Here is a 27,632-nt window from a genome sequence, read left to right on the forward strand (position 1 = left end):
AAATAGGAGTCAACAAGCCAAACCCCACCATACTTAGAGATGTGAGATTCTAATGCCGTGGGGCGGAGCGAGGAGGTGTGGATGGAGACGGTGGGCGGGAGTCTGTATTGTGCCATGCACTATCTTAATTTTGCCTAGGGCACATCCTATGAAGGGAGGTATGTCTGGGTGCAGATATACTGTGTAGCCTCCATTACTTTGTATACCACTGTGTCTCCAACATCAAGATCTCGGTTAAGGGTTTTCCTGATGCACTCTCGGTATTTTACTGTTTGCTAGCAAATTTCCAATAAAAAAAATTGTCACTATGCCTGCTATGCTCACATGGCATCTTAAAAGATTTGAATTGCCAGCAAGTCACTTGTTACGTTACTTGGAGTTTTGCTTGTACCTGAATTAATGCCAGCTGAGTAGTGGTTTTTGTTACTACTCCAATCTTCAGCTTAAAAGAGTAATGTGACATGGATTCCGAGAAATGCCAATATTGTTTCCAGAGACTTCTGTAATTGATGCAATAATAGAACAGTGAGCACAGGCAAGAGTATAAATTATTCCAGGAACTTAAAAAATAAATGGAGTTATAGACCCAATAAACTTGCTGTAATGCATATAACACTTAACAGGTTCTTCAGAGAGTGAGTGAAAAAAAAGATGATAATTAAAAAAGTTCCTATTACATTCAGTTTTAAAGTAAGGAAAAGAAGAATTTGCCAGAATTCTCAGGAACGAAAAAGTTTACTACAGCCAGGATATGGCAAATTTTGGCTCTTCTAGGAAGTGCACTGCGCTGTTGGTGGCCTCGCGTAAAGTGTCTTGACTGTTTAAAGGATACAGTAGTATTCTGGACAGAACGCTCTATGAGGAGCAATTTCCCTTCACCAATGGTGAGCTGGCTTGAGGAAATGTCATTTGCGTAAAGAAGCACTACAACTTCTACTACTTTGCAAAGTGGACTGGTAACTGGCCACCCAATGCTCACAGTATCAATGTCTAAGCATATTAGAAGCCTAGACTACTGCTCCTTCCATGCTACAACAGCTCATGTACAACCGAAAACTCTTTTTTTGCATTTTCACAATGTAACACAGGGTGCCCAAAGATGCGTTCTAGACACAAAATACGCCGTACTGTAAAAAAACACTGTAATGGGACTGCAGGGCATTTCCTCTGTGAAATGTAACCAAAGACAGATATTAAAAACATACCAAGTAAAATATTTCAGAAACAGTGGGTGAAATCTTGAAAGAGGAGATCAAAAGATATAATCTGTGACACGTGTTCCATGTTGTAAACACATTTTGCTGAGTACCTGGACAAAATATGTTTGTTTTTTTAGAATCAGTTTTAAAGCGAATTTAAGAGTTTCTGTCCTTGCCCCAACTCTGCTGCTCCTGTATATGGCCAGCGGAAAATATGTGCCTGTGGTTGCGGGTGTTGAGCATTAACATTAATTTTTGGTGCCCAGGACTTATTTTTCATCATTAACGTTTGAGATAAAAAAGATAGGGCAACACAACAGGAATCACAAAATTCACACCAGTTAAAAAGAAAAAAGAAAAAACATGTCCTTTGCGCGCAATGATGTTAGCTGTATACTTCGGGGGGAGGCAGAAAACAATCGAACACTAATATTTGCAATAAGTAACAATAAAAGCAGCCCCATCAAGTCTTTCAGCACCCTGAAATGTTAGTTAATCTATGGGTAAAACATTTTTTTAATGCACAGTAGCAAACGGGAATGGTGGTGACAATAACATCTTAAGTGCATCCTTCACAGATTTAACTCAAATTTGATATGTGGTGTAATAATTTAAATGCTGTTGCTTTAGCTTTATAATAACGTCCACACACTAATTTGTGTTTGTTGCAACTAACAACAAACTGGCTTATGCCTGTCTGTAAATACGTTCTTACTCCTATGTGTGCTTTACCTTAGCCATCAGCGTTGTCCCGAAGCCACCTTGGTAATTATTGCTGGAGGGGACGCCTTCCATCACGCCTGGAACAGGGTTATAGGTGTCGCTTGACCAGCAACGGCCTGAGCTCATATTCAGAATTTTAGACAAGAGCTTTGGGTCGAGACCTAGCCTGTCAAAGGTCAAAGAAGAGAATTGTTAATGTCAAGAAGCACAAGACACGGGTGACTTGTTTTTATACACGGGGACAACAGTGTCATTTCTCTCCCTTTAGTATATGTCTTGAAAAATGATAGAGTATTGATATTGGGGGATGGCTGCTGTATCTTAAATTAAAGAGCATCAATCTACCATTTAGACAAAGTCGCTGTGCTTCAGCCTTTCACAGCTAGCGAGGGTTTCCCTGCCTTCAAATTGGTAGGAAGGGGCAAGTGATCTTAAGGTATTATTTCTCTTCGCGGAATAACTATATTTGGCTGGGAGGACAGTTACAGTATCAAGATATGCTCTTTCCTTAGTTTGTGCTTTATCGAAGAGACAAAATGGTTTCCACCGACCTCCCATTGGTACCATGTCCTGGTTCAAAACAAAGACAGCTATAATGAGGCTCACGTTCAGACCTGTACACTTACTATTAAATACCCAGGAATTCCCACAGATGAAAACAAATGTATCCAATTGATACTACTTGCATTTGTACAGTGCTCTAAGAGCATTCAGCCATTTATAAGCTGTGTGCAAAAGTGTCACCTATTTAATGATACTCAATTTATAAACTATGGGGCACATGCATCAAGCATTTTTGTCTTCGCAAACAGGCCGATTCTGCGAATTGGCCCTTTTGCGAAAGCAAAAAATTATTTTCAAATGCAGCAAACCCTATTTTGCGATTCAGTTACCGGTTACCGAATCGCAAAATGGGTTTGCGATTCGCTTTTATGAAGGGGCGTGTTTAGGGTGTCCCTTCCAAATACCGAATCGCATCGTTATGTAGGAATGTTTTGTGACCGAAATGTGGTTGCAAAACATTCAAATTTTTATTTTTAAGTAGGTGGCAACCCATTCGCAAATGGGAAGGGTTCCCCAAGGGACCCCATCCCCATTGTTAATGTTTGTTACAGCTATTTTTAAGAACTGGCCAGTGTTCCCACGGACCACTGCCTACTCTTATAAAATGAAAAGAAAACTTTTCATTTTTATTTTTAAATTTCATCCAGTTTTCCTTTGAGGAAAAGGGGCTGCATTAAAAAATAAATGCTTTTTTAAAAGCAATAACAGACATCGTGGTCTGCTGATCCCAGCAGGCCACCATCCCTGTGATTTTTGCGATTCTTAGGGGGTCGCAAATTGCAACCTACCTCATTTATATTCATGAGGTATGTCATTTGCAATCTCCTAGGAATCGCACGAGTGTTCAACAAACTTTCATGCACACAATCGCAAAGACTAGCAATTAGGAAATCGCAAAACTGTTTCTTTATGCATCTGGACCTAAATTAGGAAGACTAAATAGAACTTACTCAGAGTCTAGCATAAGTGAGATGGGAGCGTTTAACTTGCTTATCCTGCAGCGTCAATAGTACTCAAAATCTGGCAGTGCTCAGGAACCAAGTCAATATTCAGATCAGAACTGTGATACAGCAAATACCTTTACACACTCAAACAACCTCGTCCACCAACCACTAATGAAACCTTTAAACATTTGTCCCATTTCCTACTACATGCAATAATACTGGAAAATAGTAACTTATTGGGTTAATATTTCTTTAAAATGTATTTAAATTGAGATTATCCTAGAACTTCCTGGAGCAATTTAAGAAAGGATCTCAGTCCAAAGAGTCACAGGGTGCAAGCTCCAAAACAGGTTACTTTATTCATCAAGAGATAACATTCAGCCTTCAATCGCCCTCCAGTACACCTGCTCTTCCCTTTTGATCATGAGCACATTCCACCACCTGGGTAACACAGGCCAGGTGACATCATAGCACCCACAGCCACTGCTGCCATGGTGATACCAGGCTACCACACACACCTCCCTCCTGAAAAAACAAACTAAACTTAAACATGAAAACAATAATAATAATATTAATATAACATCACATTTCATAATGCAAAGAAAATTGGTTGTGCAACTCTAGACTACACAAAGTAGCCACACAGTGTGTAGAATATATACCACAGGCTGGATGCGTCTTCTCGCAAAACAAGAGTGTTAACCCGTTAAGTGCTGCCGTCGGCTGTTGAACGTTCGGAGCACTACCTGGCTGGTGCTGCGCACGTTCAACGGCTGACGCAGCCCTGCCCGTTCTTTAAAACTGCCCCACTGCCGCGAAAAAACGGCCGCGGTTAATGGGTTAAACAAAGCCTCCCAAGTATTTGTGTCTTCTCATGACTCTGCTAGATTTTCTTGTTCCCATCTCCTCGCTGCACCTCAAATCATTTCCACTATTTTTGCATAGCCCCTTGTACAAAACAATTCTGTTCAAATTCCATATGCGGTGATCATGGGTGTTCATATCGATACAAAGGTCTTAATAGTCTGAATGGGATTAGAAAACGTAACCACGCCAACCATACCAGGACGCTTAACCATGACTAAATCATCCACACGCACCTCCAACTTCCTCACTGAGGACCAGGTATCAAACCTTTTTTCCTCAGTTAAATTTTCCCTTCTTCACTAAGACGCCAATCTAATTCAACCACATCTTTGTCCAACTCAGCCTCATAGTTGAACAACGCTGGCTCTACAAACAACTCAAAAGGAGTTTTACCTGTGATGCAATGCGGAGTAACCCCGTGTATTTCATTTTGTTTCATCACCTCCTTTTTCCAATCAAGAGAGTTCGATTTGGCCATTGCACTTGTTTCTTTGAGAACCCTACTCAACCTTTCAACCATTCCATTCGTTTCCAGATGGTACAAAGTCCATTTTTTGTGCACTATTCAAGTAAAACTTCCTCCATCTCTTTTGATGCAATTTTCACACTGTTATCAGTAAGAAGTGTGTGTGTGAAACTTTCTCGTGCTACAAGCACCTTCAAAACGTAATCACTTCTTTGCTCTCAATCGTATTAGACATGCAAACTTCAGGCCAATTGGAAAACATATCAATTACTACAACGAGAAACATTTGGCAACCATTTGAAGATCTGTCGCTCCATGCATAGGATGTGGAAGTAGGAGGTGCACACTGCGTTGACTTGAGCCATCATGGTGAGCTAGTCGTCGAGGATGATCCCTATATTTTTTGCGTGGTCTGTGGGTGTAGATGTTGGTCCTAGCTCGGATGGCCACCAGGTGAACTCCCACGGGGAGGTCTTGTGGCCAAATGCCACTACTTCCTTCTTATCGAAGTTGAGCTTCAGGTAGGTGGTCCGCATCCAGTCTGCTACCATGTTCAAGTAGTTGGTTCTGGATGGTGGTTGTCCTGTCCGTCAGGTAGAGGATGAGTTGGGTGTCATCGGCGAAGGAAATTGACGGTGATGTCTTGTGATCTGAAGGTGTAGGCGAGAAATTATATATATGTGGAAAAGGGTGGGGCTGAAGAACAATCCCTATGGGACTTTGCTTATAACTTTCTTGGTCTCTGATGGGAAAGGAGGTAGCCGGACACCTTTGGGTTCTTCCCTTGAGGAAGGAACAGATCCATCTGAGAGCTGACCTTTGTATGCCAATCTTGTGGGGTGTTCTGGAAGACCGTGTCAAAGGAAGCAGAGAAGTCAAACAGGATGAGAGCAGCTGTTTCTCCTCAGTCCAGGATGATTCAAATGTCATTGGTGGCCTCAACGAGTGCTGTTTCTGTGCTGTGGTTCTTTCTGAACCCTGATCGAGTGGTCTAGAAGATGGTGAAGCTGGAAGCGGGTTGTGAGTTGCTTATTGACAGCCTTCTCAATCATTCTGGCTGGCTAGAGGAGCAGGGGGATGGGTCTGAAGTTGCACAGTTGATTGAGGATAGGCTGTGGGCTTATTGAGGAAGGCATTGATTTCTGCAAGTTTCCATTCATATCGGAAAGTGGCAGGCGTGATGGAGGGGTGGATGTTGTGGGTCAGGGTGGTGCTGATGTTTCCATGTTGTAGATGTGGTGGGGGAATGGGTCAGTTGGGGCCAGAGTGGATGGTCCGCAAGATTGCCGCTATGGCATTTCTGATGAGGGTTATTCATTCAGTCACGTGGCTGACTTGCTTGGTGTTGGACAGGCTAATAATGAATTCTCTGGGGTGGGGTTGGTGTGTGAAGTTGCTGTACATGTTTGCGATTTCGCTGTGGAAGAAGTTGGATACGTTTTCGCAGAGTTGTTGGTAGACAGTGATGTTCACAGTGGCTGAGGGCAAAGTGAAATATTTGATGATCGAGAAGATGCTACAAGCTGTGCAGTTTTCTGTTTTCATCATGGGGAGAGGGGTTGGCCTAACGGCTAAGGCGCTCGACCTCGGACCTGGGGATCTGGGTTCGAGTCTCGGTAACGACGCCAAAAACCTCCTGTGATTCTGGGCAAATCACTTAATCTCCCCGTGCCTAAAAAAAAAAAAAAAAAAAAAAAAAAAGAAAATGTGTCCTCATGCAACGTAACTGGTGCTATGTAAAGCGCTCTGATACCGGATTCGGTTCGGGTCTAGTTCGCGCTATATAAAACTCTGCAAATAAATAAATAAATCGTCTGGACGCCCCTTTGCTGGGGCAGCTGTGCGCTCGACAAGTCACCATAACATAACGCAACATCTCCTTGCAGGTGTTGAATCTTCCTTTGTTGTGGTTCACTAGTGCTTTTTTTGTGTCTCTTAATTTCTGGTAATAGCATCTCAGTGTAGCCTTGTAGGTAGTTCTGTTGGTGGTGTTATGGCTGGTTCTCCATTTCCTTTCCAGCTGTTTAGTGGTTTTTGGTGTCTCAGAGGTCTTCTCTGTACCAGCTTTCCTGCTTGTTTGTTTTACTAAGCTTCTTTGGTGTGAGGGAGTCCATACAGTTCTTGATATAGATGTTGAAGTTGTTGATGTTCTTGTTGAGGTTGTCTGTAGGGCTAGGTTGATCCATGCTGAGGGCCTTGAGCCAGTCTGCTTCTGAGTTTTTGCCAGAGCTTCAGCTTGGAATGCGGACGATGGAAGGGGTATTGACTTGGTGTGTTGATTTGGAATTGGCTGATGGAGTCCATGTGAGCTGTGTAGTGAAGTTGAATATGATGTTGTTGCTTGTGGTGAAGATGGGGTCCAGTGTGTGTAGTCCAGTGTGTGTTGGTCCTGAGAGTAGCTGGCTTAGTCCGATGTTGCTCAAGCTTTCGAGGAGTGCCGTGGAGCAGCAGTTGTTTCGGTCTTTAACATGAGAGTTGAGGTAATCGAGGAGAATGTAGGCACTGGAGTCGATGGTGAGCGAGCAAATGGTGAAGAGGCTGGTAAAGATGGCTCGTGGTCTGGGTGGTTTGTAGTGTAGTTCCTATATTCCCAATAGGCTCTGCGCATTGGAATAATATATCCTATAGATTAGACGTAGGACTGAGGTCGACTAGGTCTCTATCGAATATACTAGACTCAATTGTGTGTGCCAGCTAGCTCAGAGGTCACTAGAAACTTTCTCGAATTCACAAGAAGGGATTAGTCTCTGACAACCGCATAAACATGACAACTTTGTTTCCCCAAGATAAAACATATCTTCGTGGAAACAATAGATAGATATTTCACTCAGTCAATCGTGGAAACTTGGAAACACTGGAGCTGTATTTCTTGGCAGGAGAAAAGACAGCGTCTCTCTCAGTGCGTCTGCTGGAGGGTCGGCTTCCTTCGGCACTTGCTGTAGCAGGGCGCGTTGGGCAAGTAGATAGTCAAACTGCTCCAAACCACCGTGTGTTTGCTTGGGCAAGAGTGGGCATATTTATACCTTGAAGGTGTCGGGTTTGACGTATGGTTGGACATAATAACGTCATCAAAGAGTCTCAGTTCTTTGAAAACTCCATGAGTTCTTGGACAAATCCATATTCAAGCAAGGGGAAGTCCCTGACTGCTGAAGGCGGGTTTTTCCAAGAAATCGCTGTGGATTTTCGGAACTAGTGGAAGTAGCCCTGCCGTATTTGGGCTGCATGAGCTATGCCTAAATATGGTTATGATTTCTATGCCTATAAGGATATGGTGATTTATACCTATATAAGGGCATGAATCGGGAAACTTACAATAGTGTCTTAAAATGATACATAACAGGTTGGTAGGACAGGGTTTCTTACAGGATGAAGTTTTCAGAGCTTTGCAGCTTGAAGTGGCGGTGTTCCAAGAATGAGGTGGTGTTCTCTGTGAATGTTGGTGCATTTGATGAATTCCATAGCGAGTCCTCCTTCTGGCTTGTGACGACGGTCCTGTCGAGAGATCTGCTAACCTACTGGAATTGCTGCGCCGATGTTGGAAGCTGATGAGGGGGCTGAGCCGTTTCTCAGTGAAGAGGAGAATGTCAAGTGTGTCGCTACTCAGCAGCTCCCATTTTTGGGTTGTATTTTTGTTAAGTGATCGTGTATTGAGAAGCATGCAAGTGAGCAGGTTTGCTGTAACGTGTGGGGTGGGAGTGTAGGCGCTGTTGGTGCTTGTGTGGCATGTGTGGAGAGGGATGTTGAAGGCTTTGGTGCATGTGAAAGCTCCTATGGTGGTGAGAGTCACAGTAGTAGTCTGGGGTCTTTGGACCTAAGGAGTGCTGCAGAGTATCGCTGGTCGGTGATCAGACCAGGGTTCCTAGTGCTTGGCACAGTACAGGCGCAGATGGGCTTGCCTTTGTTGCACGTTTCGCACGCCAGCAGCATGCCCACTGTGCATCCGTGTGCATCTGTGTTGCAGCTGCCATTAAAGTAGGTCCTGAGAGGGGGAGGAGTTCAGGGTGCCATGATGTGATGTGATTTCCTGTTCTGATGTGTGATGGGAAATCTGGGAAAGAAGCCTGATCAGGTACAAAAGTACATCTTTAAAACAACTTGAGAGAAAAGAACTGAACCAGACTAGGCCTTGCTTTAACAGTGACAAGACGGGTAATTGGAAACAATTTGGGAAGGGAACCAACTACGGACAACATGACCACCCTCAAGCTCGCCACCCGGAAACACCACCAACTGATCCGCGCCACCAAGAAAAATACATACAAGGACCGACTGGACAACAACGCACACAACTGCAAGGAACTCTTCAACATCGTGAAAGAGCTCTCCAACCCCAACGCCGGAAACAACGACATCACCCCATCGCAAGACCTCTGCAAAACCCTCGCCTCCTACTTCCACAACAAGATCGCGGACATACACAACAGCTTCAGCAACCAACCAACGCAAGCCACAACCGCAACAACGCCACCCACCACCACCCACCGCACCTGGACTCCGATCAGCACCGAAGACACCATCCGCACAATGAACTCCATCCATTCCGGATCTCCGACTGACCCCTGCCCTCACCACGTCTTCAACAAGGCCGACGCTGTCATCGCACCCCACCTGCGGGACATCATCAACACCTCCTTCGACACCGCCACCTTCCCTGAGAGCTGGAAGCACGCCGAACTCAGCGCTCTTCTCAAGAAACCCACAGCAGACCCCACCGACCTCAAGAACTACCGTCCCATCTCGCTCCTCCCGTTCCCGGCCAAAGTCATCGAGAAGACCGTCAACAAACAGCTGGCCGCCTTCCTCGAGACGAATGGATCCCTCGACCCCTCACAGTCGGGCTTCCGAGCGAACCACAGCACCGAGACGGCCCTCATCGCTGCCACCGATGACATTCGAACTCTGATGGACAACGGAGAAACAGCGGCCCTCATCCTCCTGGACCTCTCCGCGGCTTTCGACACTGTCTGCCCCTGCACCCTAGTACAGCGCCTCGGCAACATCGGAATCCAGGACAAGGCACTGGAATGGATCACCTCCTTCCTCGACGGAAGAACACAGAGAGTCCGCCTACCACCGTACAAGTCAGAGGCCACCGAAGTCATCTGCGGCGTCCCTCAAGGATCCTCACTGAGCCCCACCCTCTTCAACGTCTACATGAGCCCCCTCGCGGCCATCGCACGCCAACACAACCTCAACATAATCTCCTACGCCGACGACACCCAGCTGATCCTCTCCCTGACCAACGACCCCGCCACCGCCAGAGCCAACCTGCACGAAGGGATGAGAAATGTAGCCGAATGGATGACGACCAGCCGCCTGAAACTGAACTCGGACAAGACGGAGGTCCTCATCCTGGGCTCCTCGCCCTCCGCCTGGGACGACTCCTGGTGGCCCCCCGCTCTGGGCACCGCACCCAAACCGACGGACCACGCACGCAACCTGGGCTTCATCCTGGACTCCTCCCTCTCCATGACCAGACAAGTAAACGCCGTCTCCTCGTCTTGCTTCAACATCCTGCGCATGCTACGTAAGATCTTCCGGTGGATCCCCACCGAGACTAGGCAGACGGTCACCCAGGCCCTCGTCACCAGCCGACTGGACTACGGCAACGCCCTCTACGCCGGAACCACCGCCAAGCTCCAGAAGAGACTACAGCGGATCCAGAACGCCTCGGCCAGACTCATCCTCGACATCCCCCGTCGCAGCCACATCTCCGGACACCTGAGAGATCTGCACTGGCTCCCGATCAACAAGAGAATCACCTTCCGGCTCCTCACCCACGCACACAAAGCCCTACACGACCAAGGCCCGAGCTACCTCAACAACCGGATCAACTTCTATACTCCCAAGCGCCTCCTCAGATCAACCAGCCTCGCCCTCGCCGCCGTCCCCCGCATCCGAAGAGCGACAACAGGAGGAAGGTCCTTCTCCTACCTGGCCGCCAAGACCTGGAACTCACTGCCGACCGACCTGCGCCTGACCCAAGACCACCTCTCCTTCAGGAAGAAGCTCAAGACCTGGCTGTTCGAGCAGTAACTGCACCCCCCCCCCCCCACCCAGCGCCTTGAGACCCTACGGGTGAGTAGTGCGCTCTATAAATGACCTGATTGATTGATTGATTGATTGGAATAGTGTGAGACATAGTGTCCAAGATCACCAAGTTCTAAAAGGGTCATGGCAGCAGCCCTGCCCAATGAATGGAGAAAGCAGTCAGTACATTTCGTTTTCTGCTACTTTTGCAGCAAATGGGATTTAAAAAAGACAGAACTGCTTAACAATGATGCATCTGCTGAAAGTTTCTTTAAAAAGTGAAAGCCAAAGGCCTCTTTCCACCATGGCTGAAACGATGTCAGGTCAAAGGTCAGGTTACAAAGATGATATGCAGATAATATTGCCTCAGCACCAAGATGCATATTATGTGCAGGGCATGGATGAAGAGTGTACCCAGACTTAACTGAGTGATAGATGGAGGTCAAGGAATTAAGCAAGGATGGTGAAAATTAACTCCGAGTAGAGCATGTGATAAAGAGAGAGCCCGAAACAGAGGCAGGGGAGTAAAATAGGAAGTAGTAAGAAGCAGACAACAAAGAAAACCTTCCGACTTGAAACTTGTGTGCCCTCCATTGTCTTTAAAGAAGAATATTAAGCTCTCTATTCCAAGATAACTAGAGTATGGAAATCAACACAAATTGTAGATTTCCACAAGTAGTCCTCTTTCTCTACACTTACAAATGTCGACTGTCTGTTTGGCTAAAAATGTCCTATTGCAATTGTGCTTTTCTTTGTTTGAAACTATGTTCCTGTGGGAAAACAACCCCTTCTCATACAGCTTATCAAATCTATGGGTGTCGCCTTATCCTTGCTAGCCTGTAAAGTTATTTATTCCTTTTTTTTTTTTTAACTACCCCATCATATGCATCCAGGTTGGGACGAGTCCTGGAAAATGTTTGCGGATAAAGTTTGTATGTCGGAGTTACATGCATTTTGAAAGAACATACCCCACCTTTTCCGTATCTAAGTCAACCTGTATTACTAAGGGAATTCCCACCTTACCTAGCTCCATTAGCCGTAAGCTTCCGCATACCCCAATTCTGTTAACCAGGATCTCTGAATTGCCTAATGGGCAGGCTTTTTACCACACACACATTAGGTGCACCTATGTTTGTGAAGGAGACCTGATGAAAAGCCTCAAAATACTGACAACAAAAAAAGAGAGATTTTCAACTGTTGAATAAATAGCACTTAACTTAAAGCTACAATCATGGCATAAGAACTGCTAAGAGGAAAACACATTTTAAAATCCATTACCAGTGTACAATAGCCAACCAGTAAAATATACGCACTATTTACCTTACCACCTTCACGCGCATCTCACATTTCACACTTTTTTTTTCTGGTGCCACACAAATGTTTCAACAAAATGAGAGCAATGTAGAGAACTAAGTAGGCTGCCAAGGGTCGGTAGTACAAGACTCTCACTGTTTATATTTTTGGATTTGCCCCAAGACTTTGGAGCATGTTTACCTCAAGTCGCTATTCACCATATCACTAGCAGGTGCTGGTGCCTATACTAAGGAAATGTATTCTCTGAAAACATCGTCCCAAATGAAAACAGTCAAAAAACGTAATATTATCTGTTCTCCTCAATAAAGAGAAAGGTTAGGCGACCACTGGCCAGTTATTTCTGAGCGGCAACATTTTGTCAAATCCCTACAAAATATTGCAGAAAAATATGAGTGACATTAGTGATAAATGTTGTTTAATAAAACAGGATAGAATGAAAATCTTTATTACAGTTAGATTAGGGGTCTATACTTTGCAAAACAAACTAGCGATCTGACTTATAGTTTGGTGGGAAATCTGCCTCCGTCTGGGTGGTGGAGGACATTATGTCCACCACCTTAATTGGACCACTGCCCTCCATATGCAGAGATCGCCACCAGCCCTGTGGTGATCCCTGTGCCTTCAGAGAGGCGGTCATCAAAGTGGCTCCTGGGAAGACCTGAAGATCTGGGGAGCGGCCACCATGTTTCAGGTGGCCTCTAACCAAACTTTTTTTGTTTTTCAAAAACAAACTCCTAAAGTAGGAATTTACTTTTGAAAAAAATACTAAAGACCCTGACACACTGGAGGATTTTTACCAGCGTGTGGGAGATCTTTAGTATCTTTTTTTCTGCTCAGAAACTCCAGGTTTTATCCGGTGGATCAGAAAAGTAAAATGAGAATATGAACGCCTGCTCTAAACAATGCAAGCGGTCTAATGTTCCCACACAGACAGCCCCTACTCCAGCAGGCCATCGGTACTGGTTTCTGACAGTAGAGTCAGTGGGGCACCAACGTAGAATTCCTGACTGGCCAAACAGAGGGGGTGGACCGTCATCTGTGGCAGAATACCCTGTCCGCCAAACTCTAATTAAGGCTCTTGACTGGGTGTGAATGTTTTGATTTCTTCTCCAAAAGACACACAATTGATGGACGGAATGCTTGGTCTGGAAGGAGCGGACAAAACTCTGCCCTGACCAAGTATCAACTTAACTGCTTCCTTTATCACTCTTAGTTATTTTATTTTTATAAGGTTTATATACACAAAACATACATTTGTTATATGGGTTAACCGTCTGAGTTCTACAAAAAGGCTCTGGTGACCATCTACTAAATAAAAGACACACAAATGATGGACAGACTACAGAACAAATCAAGCATTCACCCCCAGTCAAGAGATCTGGGTTCAAACGATTGTTCTTTTACCCACCATGCCACCCCATTTTAGATGCAGCTCGCTGTGCCACCGGATTCAAGCAAGCTTGGCTGACAAGGAGTGATGCCCTGAAACCTGTCCCAGGATGCTTGTTTCTGGTCCAGGAAGGACCTGGCCTGGCAGTTCGGGCTGGACTGTTCCCATGAGGAGCAGGGTCAAGACTGATTTGCAAACGGCTGATTCCAAACTGGGGTGGCGTGTGAGCAAAAGAAAGATGGATTCAATCCAAATCTCTTGACTGGGGGTGAGTGGTTGAAAGGTTGCAGCACTTAGTCCATCATCTTGTTGTGTTTGCATCCACTAAATAAACCAGCAAATATATACACAAACCGATCAAAAGTAAAAACTGTGCTTCAAAGTGGCCTTCATAAACAAGATATGAGGAGTGTCAGGTAGCTAACAGAAATGCGGAGCAGCTGGTATTTCATTAGGCCTTTTCAGAAAGAAGTAAGAGGTCTGTAAAATATACTATTAGTCAGAGCGAACCAGAAAAATAAACTGCCACAGGATCAGCAGTGTTCGTGTGTCATTTTCTTTTTTTTTTAAATCTTCCCTTTCCAAAGCTTGATGCTTTTACCCACAAGGCTGGGTCCCTGCAGGACAGCGGCTATACGTTAAGTCGTCCCTCCCCAGCAAGTGGATCATTAGAGGGAGCATGCTGCAAGTATTTTGCATTTCATCTTTTTGAAGATTCCTCTGCTGGCGCATATACAGCTGACAGTTAAAATTAGACGTGGTATTAAAATCAGTTACTGAAGTCCTCTGTCTTCCGCCGGCCCAGCGCTTGTAATGGTATGAAACCGGCTGGAATATAATTGTCATTCAGCCAGAGTCTTTCCTAGAAAGTCATGCTTCACTGAAGAAGGCAGAGTTTCCATTTGAAATCAACAAATTAATCCAAGACAGGTATCTGAAAGGGCAAGTTTAATAGGAAGCAGCTACTGGGCCCTCAACCATGATAAAATGTTATTGCTGTTTCCCTGTAAATTGGCTGCGAACATATGATACTTTCTGCATAAGAGCTCTATTGCTGTTCAAAAGATATACTGCTCAAGCTATCAAAATGATGACATTCTGTCAGTCCCCCTAATAACTTGCCGATGGACGCGGTGTGGGCGCGCGAGAGAGAGAGAGGGGGAATATGCACGCGCCCGGGAGATCAAGGGTGCGTTTTAGTGCGTTTGTTAATTTACCACTGCAGATATATTTTCACTTTAACGAAGAAAAAAAAGACTTAATTGTAACAGAAGTTGTAATGGAATATAACAGCTGTTGCCCCCTTCAAATCACGATAGACCCAAATTAAATGACGGAGGCAGTAGAGACTAGAGTTTGGTGTGGTCTTGTTCTGCATGACCCAAAGCCAATATGGTATATATTACAGTAGCACTGGTATATTAAAATATTCATGCTTCCAGCCACCGTGCACAAATAACCTAACGAGACACGTCATACTCTCTACTCTAAGTGCTTTAATTGGCCCGAGGGTAACATAATCCAACCACAGCACTAGCGGGAATGTTTCTCTTCCCCCGCCTCTCGGATCTCACTATCCACTTAAGAAAAACTCACTAACGTAACAACCCTTTTCAGAGGTGGCTTTACTCTGGGTTTCCAAAATGCTGTGACTGTGGACTAACGTTTGCAATCATTTTTGGTTTAAAACTAAACCTAGCAATTTTAGCAAATAAGATTTACAAAATGTGTTTTATTGGCTGCGTATTCCAATTTCTTGGAGGGACGCCTGGCTGCCAGAATAACTTTGCAGACTTTGGGAGGAAGGTTAAAAGCTGTCAACTGTCGCCGCTCAATCTCCACGCAAGGAGGCGGAGAGTGGACAGGTTTGGGTGGGGTACCCTTCCCTGCTGCTGCAACAGATGATGCTCCCGAAGGGTCAGTCTGATTGAGATACCAACCTCTCTGTGCCTAATCCGGAGCCACAAGAATGACTTGTGCCCAGTCGCTCTTGATCTTCTGGAGCACTCTGGGTAGGACTGGTATGGACGGAAAGGTGTACAGGAGGCCTGCGCTCCACTCACGATGAAAAGCGCCAATGAACGAGAGCCGCTTTGGAAACTCCAATGCGCAAAACTGTTGAAATTGCGCGTCCTTCTAGAGACAAACCGATCTAACCAAGGCTCTCCCCGTTGCTGATCTAGACCTTGTACCAACTCCGGATTGAGACGCCACTCGTGATCTACAATGCACCTTCGGCTGAGTTAGTCCGCTTCGGCATTCAGAGAACCAGCCAGATGTTGAACCACCAGGGGAATGGGAAATGCCCTTTTGTTCCAGCTAAGTCCAGAGACGCAGGGTCTCTTGACAGAGTCCACGACCCCGCTCCACCCAGTTTGTTGCAGTACCACATGGCGGTAGTGTCATCTGTGAACATTGAACTAGCCTTCCCTTAATGGATGGTAAAAAGGCTTCCAGTGCCAATCGGATCGCACAAAGCTCCAATAGGTATGGAGCTTGGCTTCTGCCAGAGACCAAAGTCTTCTGATCGGCGCCTCTCCCAGATGGCCGCCCCATCCCAGGAGAGACGCAGCAGTCACTACTGTGAGATCTGGGTGGGAAGGGAGAGGAGTCTGCCTCTGACCCAATCGCGGTTTGTCAGCTACCACTACAAATCTTTCCCAGTGCCCTTTGATATCTGAACCAGGTCAGTGAGATTTCCTTGCTGCTGTGCCCACTGGAAATTCAGGTCCCACTGCAGATCCCGCATGAACCAGCTTGCATGGACCACCAGCAGGATGCAGGAGGCCGTGAGGCACAATAGCCTCAGAGTCATTCTCACCGAAATCCAGGATAGAGGCTGACACATCGGTATCATAGCCTGAATATCCTGGACTTGCCATTCAGGAGGATAGGCCTGAACTGCAGAGTGTCCAGAACCACTCCAATGAAAAGGAGCATTTGAGAAGGAATCAGGTGGGACTTTGGCACACTGATAGTGAACCCCAGCGAATATAGGAGGTTTGCCGTAGTCTGGAGGTGGAAGACGACTGCTTGGGATGAGCCCGCCTTTAACAACCAGCCCTCGAGATAAGGGAAGACTGGATTCCCTGATCTCCGCGGATGGGCTGCGACCACCGCCATCACCTTTGTGAACACCCGAGGGCCACTGGTAAGACCGAAGGGGAGCACAACAAACAAAAAATGCTCACAGCCCACCGCAAACCGCAGGTAGCAACGATGGGCAGGCAGGACGGGGATATGAAAATAAGCATCTTGCAAGTCCAGCGCTACCATCCAGTCTCCGGGGTCCGGGCAGACAGGACATGAGCTAGGGTGAGCATCTTGAACTTCTACTGTTTTAGGAAGTATTTGAGGGCTCTGAGATCGCGGATAGGACGATGGACGCTGTCTTTCTTTGGGACCAGAAATTAGCGGGAATAACAACCACAGTCTATTTCTGGCACAGGAACCCTCTCTATACCTCCCTTGGCCAAGAGTTTTGAACTCCTCGTGGAGTAAGTCAAGGTGATCCTCCATCAGCCAATCGTACACTGGAGACATGGAAAGCGGGATAGTCGAGTAGGGGAGGCAGTAGCCCTTACAGACTATTTGCATCCCCCACCTGTCCGAGGTGATGTCTCGCGAGTGGTGGAGGTGATGGTGTATTGTGCCACCAACTGGTCGTGAATGACCCTGGGGGAATCGGACTAGCAGGGTTTTGTGGAGGAGAAGGCGATTGTGGCTTGGCTCGACTTCGGGCATCCTGACCCTCGGGGTCAGGGTGTACTGCATCCAAGGCCCCGCAGAGGTTGCTGAACTTGCAGGCCCTCTGGCCAGAATAGTGTTGGCATGTTTGGTAGCCCCTTCTGTAGCTATGAGAGGAGTGAAAAGCAGACACAGTCCGGGATGTTGCAGTGAGGTCCAAGGACTTGGCCGAAGCCTGCGAGTCCTTGAAACGCTCAAGTGCAGCATCTGCTTTGTCTCCAAAGGGACAGGGGCCATCAAAGGGCATGTCCATAAGATTAGCTTGGACTTCCCTCGAAAAACCAGACGTCCTCAGCCAGGCATGGTGACGTACGGCCACCGTTGTGGAAATCACTCTACCCTGCGAGTCTGTCATGAGCAAGCAACATCGGATGGCGAACTTCACTGCATCTCTACCGTCTGAAATGGCTTGGAAGAATAGAATCAGGTACTCCTCCGAGACTCTGGGAAGCACCTGCGCAACCGTGTCCCATATCGAATGGGAATAATGGCCCAAAAGGCATGCAGTGTTCACCGACTGCAATGCTAGACTGGTGGAAGAGAACATTTCCTTCCCAAAGCTTTCCAGTCTCTTGGAATCCCTGTCTGGGTATGCAGAAGGGAACACACCACGGGAAGTGGAAGCTTGAACCACCAAGCTGTGTGGCGTGAGGCGTGCAGTGAGGAAAACTGGGTCACCCGGTTCATGGCGATGGTGGCGGGCAATCATTCTATTAACAGGAGCCCCAGTGCTGGTCTTGGACCAGGTGCACAGAAGAACATCCATCAAGGACTCATTGAAAGGCAGCAAGGGTTCAGAGCTGGAGACACCAAGCTGCAGGACCTCTGTCAAAACGTTAGTCTTGACTGCCACCGTAGAGAGCTGCAGGTTCAAGAGCTATGCAGCCCTACGCACCACCATAACAAAGGATGCCCCCTCCTGTGTAGCCAGGTTAAGTGGAGACAGCATGCCAGAATCCTCATACCACAGTGTCCATAGACCAAAACTAGCACAGCCTTTGGTTGAATAGTCAGCGTAGATAGTCAGTCAGAGGTACAGCTAGGTACAGAAGGAGAGAAGTTTAGATTTGAGGAATGGAACAGAAAGAGGTCAAAGAGAGACAGTTCACTTTCCCACAGGGCCTCGTGGAAGGTGGGGCCCTTAACAACTGTCACTTGTGTTCACGTCTTAAAACGTGTCTGCTAGGATGGAAGCCTAGAGCAATTACCTTCAAGCAATACTGAAATGTAAACAGAGCAACAAAAGTTACTCTACAGGGCCCTAGAACTGGTCCCCTGTAATTACCAGAGGACCAGTTCTAAACAATCGAGCTAAAAGTCAGTAAAGTCAAAGAAACATGTCAAGCGCTGCAGCAAACCTAGCAGGAATATGTCCTAACTATACAAAAAACAAGTCCCTTTTTATTGCCAATACACTACTAGACTATGTTTGCCATCGTCATCCAATAAAACGGACACACAGTCAAAGAAAATCTAACCACTTCTTAAGACAAGAGAAACAATATTCACTCTTTTTGCACCAAAACAACCACTACATGGACAAGATTCCGAGTAGTCTGCAAAACCAGAAAAAGTTACTGGCCATTGCAACAGCCCTCTTAAGAGTTTTGTATGCGACTTACTCTAATGAACCTGCAGCATAGCTCAGCAGCACACAAATATGTTCAATACCCGAATCTCCAGCTAGTATCATGCTGCCAGTCAGTCCCCCATAACAAGCACTAGAAAGTCCTGTAATTGTCTCCATCTACTTGTCACGTCAATAACTTGTCCTAATAATTCAAGATGTAGGCTAACTAATGACACCACTTCTTCTCAACCATTGCCAAATTGTACACATCACACCATATCTTGTCAATAAGCATTGGAAAAACCAACAGGTCTGGACCACGTTTGATTCCATTTGAAACGAAAATCGGATAGCAAGCGGGCCTTCATTAAGCCCTCTGTTTATTTATCCAACCTAGATACAAAAGAAGGACCACAATGAATGCTTTCTTGCTACTCCACCTTCATTTCACATAGATAGAAAAACACAACTGCAATGAAGGAAAGGGAGCCTTTAGTAAAGACCATATTTTTATCTCAGCAGCACTGATGTGAAGCCGCTGGAAGAATTTGGGGAGGGGGTAGGTGCAGCAGGATGCATTAAGAGACAAAGGGGTGAGTAGCCCTGCCAACTCAAAATACAAGCTCTGGCAGTGCCAATAGGGGTTACCCACTCAATGGCCTTATGTAGCCTTTTGGCTTTGCAAGTGCTTTTTGCTGATGCTAATCCACATCGGCAAAAGTTTAATAAATAGTTTTTTTTTAAATGCCTGCTTCCTGACACGGAACAGTCTTAAAAAAATAACCTTAAAAAAAACCTAAGGATGTACAAAAACACATGCAAACATATGCATCATGAGAGCTATGACGGTATAAGTGTGCAGACACACACACACACACACATGCCAAGGCACAGTGAACAGTTTTTTTTGTTGTTTAAATTTACCATTCCACTGTAGCAGATGCCAGTCTTGGAGCTGTAATAAAAATGTGACAAACCATTTTTTTTTTTAAGAAAAGAGTGACCAAGCAGTACCTGAACCCTTTCAACAAAACAAAAAGAAGAAAACAAGGAGGGGGGAGCAATAGTGGACTGGCGATGGGGATTGGTGGTGAGTAATTGCCAACGAGTGACGAGAGCAACGTGGGAGGTGGGGGAAAAAGGGGTCGTAGAGCAATAAAGTAGCTTTTGTAATAATTTTAATGAGACAAAAAACGAGCAGGCAGGTAGGGTTGGGGGATGCAGCAGAGAAGCTGGTGAGGGAGCTAAAGCAACACGAAGTGGAGGCAGGGTGGGGATTTCAATGGGGTAGTAGCACACAAGGGAGACTGCAAGAAAACATATGCGCTCCCAGGGAATGCTGTAAGAATAAGAAACAAGCATTTACAATGCAATGGTCTCGGCATTGTTAAAGTTAGAGCTATTGGCATTGCTCATGAATTTTTTTTATTTATGTTTTGGTTTTTAAAACAAATAAATGGCATTGTCATTTACAATGTCAATAGCTTAATCGCTCGAAAAAGCGAGACCTATTGCATTTGCACCTACACAGAGCCACACACACAAAGCCACCCACACACACACATACAGAGCCACCCACACAGAGCCACCCACAGAGTCATTCACATAGAGCCACCCACACACACACATAGCCACCTACACACACAGAGAGCCACCTACACACACACAGAGCCACCTACACACACACAGAGCCACTCACACATAGAGCCACCTACAAAAAAGCTACCCACACAGAGCCACACAGACGGAGCCACACACACAGACAGAGCCACACACAGACAGAGCCACACACACACACAGACAGACAGAGCCAGTTCATGACACAGAGCTTATGAGTTAGATCACGGCAAAAACCTTTGTGAAGACTTTCTGTTCACAAAATTTATTTGAGAGGCCCAAAATGTATATAGTATTTCAAGGCATACGTGATCCCAGACTATATGGGTCTGTCCCTATCCAAGGACAGGGCCCCATACTTTAAGATTATTTGATAAATGTTAGTTGAAGAGCCTCAGATTTTGAGGCCTGTGCCTTTCAAACAACACTCTTGCATCCTTAAGTAACACTCAAGGGTGTATTCCAGATGTCAGAGAATGTTATCACAATGGTGCAAATTGTCTGGACTGTGAATGTGGCTAAATGTAAACATAACTCACCCCTTGGGTACGACTGAAACAATATTGTTAGACGGCAAGCGAATCCCAACCAGGGACTCAGCCCTCCCTCCTACCTATGTTTGCGTTTACTATTTCGACTGCTGTTTGGGCCCAGGCGGGTGCCATACGCCGGCAGTGCCTTGTGACGTCACTGTGGTCCTCCAGGGATGTGTTGGGGTATCGCAGGAAGCACAGGCTGTGGGGTGTGACCCGCGCCCTACCAGGCACCAGTACCAGTCATTAAAGAGTCACATTGATCTGGATACGAGATTCCCTGGCAAGGACCAGCTGCCTTCCAGTCTTGGAAACACCCACCCCATCCATCCCACCCCCTGGCTTTGCATTGGCTGTGAATATTGGGAATCGTTCGTAATCGGGGTATCCGAGCAAACCCTGAAGCTGGAAAAGGCAGCCAGGAACAAGCTGTCCTAATCCGACGTCACCTCGAGTAGCACACGGTTACTCATCAGGGCTTTAGGTGGGATGAAAACATTGTGCGGGAGTGTCTCTAAAGGGGGCTCGCTTTATGTACTTATAGGCGTGGCTTAAAAACGTAAAGCACATTTCAGGGATTCCTATAGTGTAGCGTCTAAGTGGCATTGTGATTCATCCGAGTTTCTGTTATTGCATCCAGATATAATAACACAAATGACATACACTGAAAACCAGCCTGGGCTCCCAGTGGTTGTCTGTGTGCACTGTGGAGAGGCCAAAGATTGGATGGCTGTGTATTCTGAACACCTTTCTGGCACACAGACAGGCACTGCTAGAAACTTGCCTTTGCTTGTACCTTAACACCAGCACCCTCTGACGTGGCCGTTATAGAACCTAGAAGCGACTCAGCTGGAAGGTATGCGCTATACATACAAAAATAGAACAGACTCCTCTTTTCATTAACGGACCCCTCTCTCATACATGCAATGCAGCTGAGAGAGTAAACCCACGAACCTGGGGGGGGTCATGTGAGGGACGGTCTCATCAGATGCCGAGTGGCCCCTCTCTGCATCCTGACCTGCTGGGAGACGGGAATGATTTTACAACACAACCAGGTGTCTCGAAGCATTTACCACGCGGCCCCGCTGTCCTGTAGCGCTGCGCAGTCAAAATGAGATCTTGCCTACGCTACAATTTCGTATTTTAATGTGCACGCGCAACCCCTCCCCTTTCCAAAACGGCACATGTGTTTTAATCAGAATGTAATGCCGCGAAGGCCGGACAGGCAACAGAAATCCAGGACCCTCCCGGCAAATGCAGCGTGTTTGACCACCATGATTGTAGCGGGGAATGCTACTTCACGAAGAAATATGATTTTGTGTGGAGAAACAACATATTCTAGCCTGAAAATTAATGTTTGTACCATATTTATGCATGTCTCTCTACACGTACATCGCGTACATTTACACGTGTGTAACAGTGTACCCATGTGATTACTCCTGGAAAGCTATGGTGTCTGTAGCATCACAAGCAGAACGCCTGGAAGTCTGGGAATTTCACAGCAAAAACAAAAAAATTGAAATGTACTCCAAATGTATACAAAAGCCCACGGAAGTGTATTTTTGTGTGAATCTGCCCCTGGACTCACCCCGAGCACGCTTCTAAAGGTAGTGTATAATGTGCAGTCGGGTACCTTTAGTCATTTAATACATACTTTCACGTGTATCCCTGCACTGCCAGCACTGAAGCTCTGTCTGTCCAGTGTGTGCTCCGTGGTGCTGCCGAACTTTTTGCTGTAGGAAGTGCGTTTCTGGTGATGTGATTTCGCAGCGCAGAGGTGGTTGATGTCCATAGTTAGGTACACAGTTGAGTAGTTTTTAGTGGCTTCAAGTTGTTCACAGACCCACTCCACGTGTTAAGGAGAGGTGCTTCAGAGAGACAAAAACTTTATTATAATATTGACTACCTCAATAATAGGCATTGTTATACCCATGTGGATGGCTCTCATTTTATTTACCGAAGTATGTTGAAATACAGAATTATCTCTGTGAGGTATTCGAGCCTGTTGTCGTCGTTATGTTACACACAAATCTGTGCAGCAAGGCCGCAACCAGTGAGCTGTTCCACACGGAACGTATTACATTCTGCTCTTTACTGTCAAACACTGCTCAGAATTGCATCCAGCAAGGTTAAAAAAACACACTATAACTGAGCACACAGGTGTAGGTAACTTCGCCAGGGAGCATTTAAAACAGTTTGTACTTGTAAAAGATTTCTAATAAGCTTGGCATTCTGTATATGATGTAAAACTTTATATTCAAGAAACGAGTATAAAATAAAACAAGCTTCGACGCTTATCAGCGCCTCTCTGCAGACTCCCCCTGCATTCCAGAGAGGCGCGCGACGCGATCCGCTCGGCATTGCCATTCTGTGGAGACAAGACCTGGCCGCGCGCACAACGTTATCCTATGGGAAAACGCTGCGCGCGGCAAGGTCTTGTCTCACTTCGGCGTCTCAGACTGCTGAGACGCCGACAATAGTTCTCTGGCGAGAACGCGCTTTCAGCGAGTTACTAGCCGAGCCCTAAAAAGTAACTATGAAAGGTAATCAATGGCAGGATACAAGTCACCAAATCTAAAGGAAAGGATCGTAAAAGAAGTTATGCTCCAGTGGAGGGACAAACAAATGAAGAGGAAGGAAAATCATGGAATAAGAAGCAAGCATATTAGATTGACAAGAAAGACAACCAATAACAAGCAATGGGCTGACCGAAATTCCATTGAAAGCATTGGTATTGTTAAAAAAACGTCTTCGACATCATACAGTTTAGATCTGTCTGAAATCAGACCTAAATAAATTACTGTGAGAGAAAGGGGAGATGACCTTGGCGAGGGTGGGTCGCTGCAAGGGTGTAGTGACTCTGAATCCATTACTGCCTCAGCAGCCATGGGGGGCCCTTCCAAGGAGTAGGGCCTTTAGAGGAGGCGGTGCTTTGTACTTGGCACTGTATAAGAAGCCAATCCTACTCTCCCCAGAAACACCCATCAAGGCTTCTTATACCAACACTCATCAAGGCTTCTTATACCACCATGCCACCCCCCATGTCCTTAAGCTGTGGCAAAGCCTAGGATGGATTTCTACTGATACTTAAAGTGGCATACAGGGAAAAGAGGGCAGGGCAGGAAGGATAAAAGAGGGGGAAGTGCGAGGGGGATGAGGAGAGGTGAAAGAGGAATGCGGAGCAATGCATATAGTAATAGAGAGGTATGGGAAGAAGCAAAAACAAGCAGATACAAGAGGGAAAAGTGGAAGGTGTGTGAACATGCTATCACAAGCTGATAGAGGACTGTAGTTGTAAAAAATTCCCTCATGCACTTTAATGCAAAAACTTCATTGAGGGGGTATACAAATTAACAATCAATAGCATCAGTAGATAGAAAAATATGTCTCTTGCCAGAGCCAAAATTTATTAACAAACAGTTGAAAAAGGGAGGTCAACAAATGGTTAAAACGAGCATGCCCAAACCACACTCTACAGCATTCATTACAAGTTGGCCAGGGTACACCATCTCTAGAATATCACACACAGGCCAATTCTAAGTGGCTGGTATTATTAGGGACAGGAACACACCTGGTACAACCAATGGAGCTTCCTCAAGCAGGCCCCTGTGCCTACACTGCCACCAACCCCCCTTGACTTACCAGCCCCACACAGCAGCTTGCTATGGAACCCCATCTTCATTTGGTACTTGCTCAGTGCAGGTGGTAGCGTGATTGCAAAAGAACCCGAAATTGGGAAAAAAACTGTTTTTGACGAGGTTAATTAGGTCAGACCGGTTACTCCTCATTTCATGAGCTAAACCTCAGAATGCCCAGTGTGGAGATACCAGCCAGAATCAGCAATTCTATCCTGGTACATTCCCCTCTTTGTTCATGGCTACGGTAATAAGGGTCTAAGTATGTTAAAGAGAATAGTTCTGTTTAACAGCTGTGCTGTCACAAAATCTTTGAAGATTGAATTGGTGTGGGTCAGTCGGCAGTAGAATGGGATCACGCCTTCACAGAAGAAAGAACTTCAACTGCTTACAAAGTCCTCTACCACTGAATTAAATCCCCAGACACCAATGGAATCAAGGAAGGTTCCTTAATAGTTACCTTAGCGCCAGGATACCTGCAAGGTGACAGTGCGCTCTACAAATTGAATGAATGAATGAATAAATAAATAAATAGTGCCCCTTCTGAATACATAGGTCTTCCCATTCTATGACCTTGACAGAGTGTGCAACCGAAATGTATCAAAATTTCAGACAACAAACAAACATGCCCAGGAAGCAAACTAACACACTAACATGCCATAAAGCAGGGACTGCAATTCAACCAGAGGTGGGTGAACAGCCGTGTTTACTATGACAGAGTATGCTTTAGTCTGGAAATGACTTTAAGGATTGCTGGCGAACGGAGCATTTACTGGAGACACATGATCCACAGATTTTGCCGGATATGTTCAAACGATTTGCGCTGCTGCTGCTCTGTTTTGGTGTTACCTGGCAAGACCATTATTTTATAAGAGCCAAAGGAGACCGGCTTCATCATGCCTCGATCTTTGTCGTTCAGAAAGCGGTTGTGCCAGGGCTCCAGGTGGAGTTCTAGCACAATGAGCCCCTTCAATCATGAAGCATGCGTAGAGCCTATCCTCTGGTACAGTTAATCTCAGCAACGGTTCCAAGAATGACTCCAGACTGTTGCCATCTACCCCTACAGGGAAAACCACAAACTGTACAGTATTGTGGGACTGTGTAATGATTTAGCATGCTTGCCAATCTTGTACTGACGAGGAATATGGCTTGGCTTATCTTTAGTCATACTATTTTGAGTCGGTCTACCATGAAGCTCCTCTCGGGTGTAGGGAGATATCACTGTTTCAGAACTGTGATATGGTCAGTTTCCCAGTCGAACTCTTTTCTAGGTGCCGTGCCCTAGTTGGGCCTTTCCAGTTTAACACACTGTATAGACTCAGCTTCTCAGTCCTTCAGGATGTGGTCTTGCATCAAATTGTCGAGAATCAATGAGGAGTCATTTAGTAGACAATGGGATTGTACGTTTTACTAGTCAATAATATCTTCTTCCAAGGGCTCTTCCTCAACAGTTGCAAGTTCCTTTGCCTATTGCACCTCTCTCGCTATAAATATCCAGACAAAATCTGAATAAATATCACCATGAATGCACCAAAATATCAAGATTCTATGCAATAAAGAATTCTGCAATTGTGGAGGGCCTATATCGGAGTTGACAGCCCCCTGCACCAAGGAGAACCACAAAGATAGCGCTACCTGGCTATGGATGTTCCAACACATTGAATGAGACAAGCCTGAAGAGTTCCAGCGGTCTATCAAGGATCGCTGCTATGGCCCTGGACACAACCGAGCTGTCTGGCAGTGAGTTGGTTGGTATGAGTAGGTAAGTGGGGAAGGCCGTTGGCCCCTGCTAGATTGTAATGCTTGAACACTATGCACAGAGGAAGCTGGACATGGGGTACGACACAGACTTGTTCCGGTACACACGAGGGCTGGTGGCTGCAAGTCTGTGGGGAGGATCTACTGGTAGTCTAATCCTCGTGCAGGAGTAGGTGGCAGGTCAGGTTGCGAGATGATGAGCTACAGAACTGGGGGCCTTTTGGAACAGAGGAGCAAAGTCGGAGCAGCGGGCCTCTCTTGCCTAGTCTGCGAAGAGAAGGTGCTGGCTCTATGTACAATGAGCGGGGTTGCCAGGCCAAGTTCCAGAAAGATGCTCTTGGGATATACTGCGCCTTGATTGAAGACAGAAGCCTGCAAAGGTAATTGGGAGATATCACACTGAGCCTGAAATAAATAAATCAATGCACAGCACTAGAGAGCTTGAGAAGAAAACTTCATTGGGGCTCTCCCAGGCCTCTCCTCTGTGGATTATAAACTGGAATACGTGAGGAGCTGTTGACGCCTTGGTCATTTACTGTACTGTAGGTAGATCTGAGCTATACAATGGTGAGAGAAAGATGGCCAGAGCCATCTCAGACAAATAAGATCATAAACTACACACAGAAGAAAAGGGACACCTCTGAAAAACCATGGGAAAGTGAGCCTCTGTGTGGTTGGGTACTCAACCGCTGCAAACTTAACGGCTGCCATAAAAGACTTGCAAGCAGCTCTTGAACTTAAAATTGATATGGTATCTCACAAGTTGAACTTAATATACACAGACCTATGTAGGATGACGGAAGGGACTAGTGCTACAGAGAAAGCATCTCACACCCACAGAACTGACAACAATTAGATGAACGTTTAGGTTGTCAATCTCCGGGAAGTTGTCTGAAACGTGTCAGTTAAACTGAGGATGCAGAATGGAGGTTGTGACACAATAACTTGAAATTCATAGTTTTCCCTGAAAAGGCAGATAGTGCCTCTGCAGAGACCTTCTAGAAGACCACAGGCCATCCAACTTTCAAATTATAGGGTGGTTGGTTAATAGCAGATGGCTGAGCAGGGGCTCAATGTACTCCCCCTGCCCACATCCGAAAAACAAGGGCGCCTCACTGGCAGTTGCCTGCGGGATGTCGAACTTGTACTGATGCTTGTGGTACTGGTAAATGCGTCTTACAAACAGTTCTTTTTGTATTGTTATGTTCTAGGAGGAACATATTTGGGAGTTGATGAGTGTATATGTCAGTGTCTAGCTACTACTCTGTCCTATAC

The 27,632-nt window shown here is 45.9% G+C and overlaps 1 protein-coding gene across 1 annotated transcript in view; it reads right to left on the reverse strand.

The window, feature by feature from the left end:
* HIBADH (3-hydroxyisobutyrate dehydrogenase) overlaps window positions 1-27,632 on the reverse strand; it is a 523,510-nt gene that overhangs the window by 25,212 nt on the left and 470,666 nt on the right. Inside the window, exon 7 of the mRNA XM_078663482.1 lies at window positions 1,932-2,088. Coding sequence (XP_078519608.1) covers window positions 1,932-2,088 — 157 coding nt within the window. The remainder of the gene's footprint in view (window positions 1-1,931; window positions 2,089-27,632) is intronic.

Source organism: Lissotriton helveticus, chromosome 10, assembly GCF_964261635.1.
Source record: "Lissotriton helveticus chromosome 10, aLisHel1.1, whole genome shotgun sequence".
Lineage (NCBI taxonomy): Eukaryota > Metazoa > Chordata > Amphibia > Caudata > Salamandridae > Lissotriton > Lissotriton helveticus.